Here is a 4,586-nt window from a genome sequence, read left to right as displayed (position 1 = left end):
GCCTGTGGTCCCAGCTACTTGGGAGGCGGAGGCAGGAGACTCGCTCGAGCCCAGGAGTTGGAGGTTGCTGTGAGTTGTAATGCCACGGCACTCTACCCAGGGGGACAGCTTGAGGCTCTGTCTCAAAAAAAAAAAAAAAAAGTTTAATTCACTTGTAAAATTTGGGGGCCTTCTTATCTCTCATTCTTATTGTGTCTGTAAAGTCTGCTGCTAGGTATTTACATCTGTAATTTTTATGAGATTTTAAAAATTAATTCCTGCAGAATTAGTTAGTATTATTTGCCTTTGCCATTATGAAATCTGTGTCCCTACATTGACACTTTCTATATTTAGTTAACACTACAAATGCTTGAGGTATGTAGTGACCACTCAGCAAGACAAAATGATATTTTGAAGTGACTCACTCGCTACTCCCAAAAAGAAAGCAGTAGAGCCAATGGTCTCTAGAAATATACCTTATCTTCTTATCCCATGTATTGCTATAGCAAGGAAGGCCTATATACAAATAAAAATCAAAGTTCTTACTTTAGTTCTCATTCTCATGGCTTTAATGTTTGACTTTGTTAAACAGATCCACTCATAATTGAAGACTCTAAAAGAAGCCAATAAAAATTAGCTCTGAATACATTTCTAGTTTTTCAGAGCACTGTATTTGCCTTTATGTTCATCCTTCAAACATCTATACGTGAGAAATTGTAAATAATAATTAACATTTGTTTAGTACTTTACTCTTTCAAAGTAGTTTCTCATTCACTTCTCATACAAACCTCATAGCAGTCCAGAGCAGAAAATACTATCTTTATTTTATAGATGTTGAAAGTCACTGTCTATGAGATTATAAGTGACTAATCCATGATCATATAATAAAATAAAAACTGAGTCTGGGGCTCATCTTGTGACTCCAAACTTCTCACTACGTTATAATGCTTAATAAAATTGCTTCCCTATTTAGTAGATAGGAAAATGAGGCAGAGAGCAATTAAATGATTTTTCCAGAGTTTCAAGTGTAGGTTCAAAATAAAGATATATGGTGGCACCCACAGCTCAGTGGGTAGGGTGCTGGCCACATACTCCTAGGCTGGCGGGTTCAAACCCGGCCTGGGCCTGCTAAAACAACAATGACAACTACAAAAAAAAAAAAAACTCAGGTGTTGTGGCGGGTGCCTGTAGTCCCAGCTACTTGGGAGGCTGAGGCAAGAGAATCACTTAAGCCCAAGCGTTTAAGATTGCTGTGAGCTGTGACGTCACAGCACTCTACCCAGGGCAATAGCTTGAGACTCTGTCTCAAATAAATAAAAATAAAATAAAGGTATATGCTTATGTAATTGTATTAGATGCATAGAATGGTAAAAGTGTGATATAAAGGAATATTAGAAAATTTGAGTCCAGCTGGATGTGGTGGCTCATGCCTGAGATCCAAGCACTCTGGGAGGCTGAGGCAGGAGGATTGCTTGAACTCAGGAGTTTGAACCAACCCAAGCAAGGGCAAGACCCTGTCTCTACTAAAAATAGAAAAATTAGGCATCCTGGTGGGTAGTTGTAGTCCCAGCTACTTGGGAGGCTGAGGCAGGAGTATCCCTTGAACCTAGGAGTTAGACATTGCTGTGAGCTAAGCTGAAGCCACAGCTCTTTAGCCTGGGCAACAGAGTGAGATTCTGCCAAAAAAAAAAAAAAAAAGGAAAGGAAGAAAGAAAATTTGAGTTCTCAGTCCTTAATCTGTCATTTGTCACAGAGCTAGGTGTCTGCCTACCTGTATAGTTAAAAGTGGTGCATGTTAAGAGGTTTACATAGGTATATTTGTAAGATGGCCTAGTAGATGTTTACAGTCTCTCAGGACTATTAGTTACAGACCAAAGGAAAGAGCTCGGGAAATCACATTTTTACAGTATTACCAAAAAACATTCTCAGCTTTTTTTTTTCTTCTCTTTGCAGAGATGTTGGAAATGTAGTTGAAGCTATGTATGGAGACCTCCCCCCTCCAATTATGCTGATTGGACATAGCATGGGTGGTGCTATTGCAGTCCATACAGCTTCTTCCAACCTGGTGCCAAGCCTTTTGGGTCTGTGCATGATTGATGTTGTAGAAGGTAAGTTTTCTGAGCGCTGAGCAAGTCAGGATTATTGACTTGTAAAAGATATCCATAGTAGATTATTCTCTTGTTTAATTTATCATTACTTTCACTCATCTTGAAATATGTTCCTCTGTCCTTATATCTTTTTAAAACTTACACTGTGTAGTCAGTTTTCCATGTCATCAGAAACTCATTAGCATGTTTTTGTGGCCGCATAATATTTCAATCATGCTATGTCCCATAAATCTATTTAATTATTTAAAAAGAAGCTACCATGTCTTTTATGACCTAGCCTCACAAGTCAGCACTATTGCTTATAGAAGTTAGCTTCTTTAGTGTAAGGGCACCACACAGGAAGTGAATACTAGGAGACAGAAATTAATTATTGAGGGCCATCTTGGAAGCTGGGTATCACATTTGTATTATGAATTTTCTTTTTTTTTTTTTTTTTTTTTTTGCGGGGGCTGGATTTGAACCTGCCACCCTCGGTATATGGGGCTGGCGCCCTACTCACTGAGCCACAGGCGCCACCCATGAATTTTCTTAAACTGCATCTTTTTCCTCCCCAAACATCACTAAATTCTGCTGTCATTGAAGGCATATGTATAGAGTTGACTCTTAAGTGCAAATGCTGTGGTTAAAATGTTTGTTTAACGTCTAGGTACAGCCATGGATGCACTTAATAGCATGCAGAATTTCTTACGTGGGCGTCCGAAAACCTTCAAGTCTCTAGAAAATGCTATTGAATGGAGGTAACCTATAAATCTATGGTGTCTTTATTTTAAATGTTATATTGTAGCATTCCTTTTTTGTCAGCTTAAGCACCAAGTTCAGAGAAATAAAAGTTCAGTATCTAAGCTTTGTTGCGTTAAATAATAGCATGTAGGGGTACACTTATGTAAAAATCAGAAGTTTCTGGAATATTTTAAATATTTCAGACTTGGCTTAGTTGTCTTAAAGCCCATTCTCTTTCGAAGAGAATGTACTTACTGGAATCTTAGTAATTTTTTTTTTTTGAGACAGAGTCTCACTATCTCATCCTCAGTAGAGGGCTGTGGTGTCACAGCTCACAGCAACCTCAAACTCTTGGGCTTAAGCGATTCTCTTGCCTCAGCCTCCCAAGTAACTGGGACTATAGGCACGTGCTACAATGCCTGGCTATTCTTTTGTTGTAGTTGTCATTGTTGTTTAGCTGTCACGGACCAGGTTCGAACCTTCCAGCCTCCATGCATGTGGCTGGCACTGTAACCTTTGTGCCACGGGTGCCAAGCCCGGAATCTTAGTAATTATAGATCATCTGCTGTTCTACCTATTTCTGTCTCTGTGGTGAGAGCTTAGTTTGGTGGTCTCTAAGGCCTCTTCCAATTCTGATGGATCCATGTTTCTAGATTCACCTTCTGTGTTCAAGAAAAAATGGTGAAACAGGTTTTATTCCCCCCAATTTATTTGGATTTTGTATAAATAAAAAACACTATGGATAAATTATATTTATAAAAATTACTGATAGAAAAAATTACTGACAGAATTGGCTATGACTTCCATCTATATAAAGGCATGAATTTATTCATTAATCAATTACTTGGTTAAATATTCATTAAACACGACTTTGTACTAAAGATTCCGAGGTGAGTAAAACACTGTTCTTCCAAACAATCGGTGCTGGAATAAAGTATCTTCATCATACCATCTTCCTACCTATTCTTCTGTCTCCAATCTCTTCTTTAGGACACTTTGTCTAACTTTTTCAACAAAATCACCAGAGGCCTTTAAGTCTATATTATATTATACTGTTTAGGAGGGTTGTTCTCATGTTGTTAGTTTTCATTCATGTCTCAATTACCCTTCCTGCATCATAAGGGCAGAAGCTATTCTCTATTTCTTTTGTGTTTTCATGTACTAAATAACATACCAAAAATAAACCTGATACAAGGTATAAGTTAAGGAAAAAAGACCCTGGGGTATAGGTTAAGGAAAGGATGAGAGGTAATAAAGTAGAGAAAGCAAGATAACTCTTTTGAGGAGCTTGCCATCTAGGAGAGCAGAGAAATAGAGTAGTAGCTAGTACAGAATGTGGCATTGGGAATGTTTGTAAAGGCTAGATAGTACAGTATGTTTGTGATATCTACTAGAGAAAAAACTAACAACACAGAAGATAGACAGGATAACTGAAGGAAACAACCTCTTTTTAGAAGCAAGAAGGATGGGAACCATTGCCCAAGGTTGGTCTTGATAGGAACAGAGTTACTTCATATATTAAACAGGCATCAAGAAAGAGTATAAGATAACAAATACTGGTAAATTTGTAGATTCAGTTGGTCATCAAAATATGAGGTAGTAGTAGTTCTGGTTGGTTCTGTTTATCATTAAAATAGGAAACAACATTATCTGAGGAGGGGAATTTAAAATTGTGCATTTTGGAGCAATGGCTTGAGGCTCTGTCTCATAAAAAAGAAAATGAGATTAAAAGAAATGTGTTGGCTCGGTGCCTATAGCTCAACCGGCTAAGGCGCCAGC

The 4,586-nt window shown here is 38.0% G+C and overlaps 1 protein-coding gene across 1 annotated transcript in view; it reads left to right on the top strand.

Moving 5' to 3' along the window:
* Window positions 1-4,586, top strand: part of PPME1 (protein phosphatase methylesterase 1) — a 57,458-nt gene that overhangs the window by 34,679 nt on the left and 18,193 nt on the right. The window contains exons 6-7 of the mRNA XM_003780907.3: window positions 1,933-2,087; window positions 2,734-2,824. Of these exons, the coding sequence (XP_003780955.1) occupies window positions 1,933-2,087; window positions 2,734-2,824 (246 nt within the window). The remainder of the gene's footprint in view (window positions 1-1,932; window positions 2,088-2,733; window positions 2,825-4,586) is intronic.

This window comes from Otolemur garnettii, unplaced genomic scaffold (assembly GCF_000181295.1).
Source record: "Otolemur garnettii isolate 467f Iridium unplaced genomic scaffold, OtoGar3 scaffold00001, whole genome shotgun sequence".
Taxonomy (NCBI): Eukaryota; Metazoa; Chordata; class Mammalia; order Primates; family Galagidae; genus Otolemur; species Otolemur garnettii.
The sequence above is the reverse complement of the archived record's forward strand: the minus strand, read 5'-3'. Positions and strand labels throughout refer to the sequence as shown.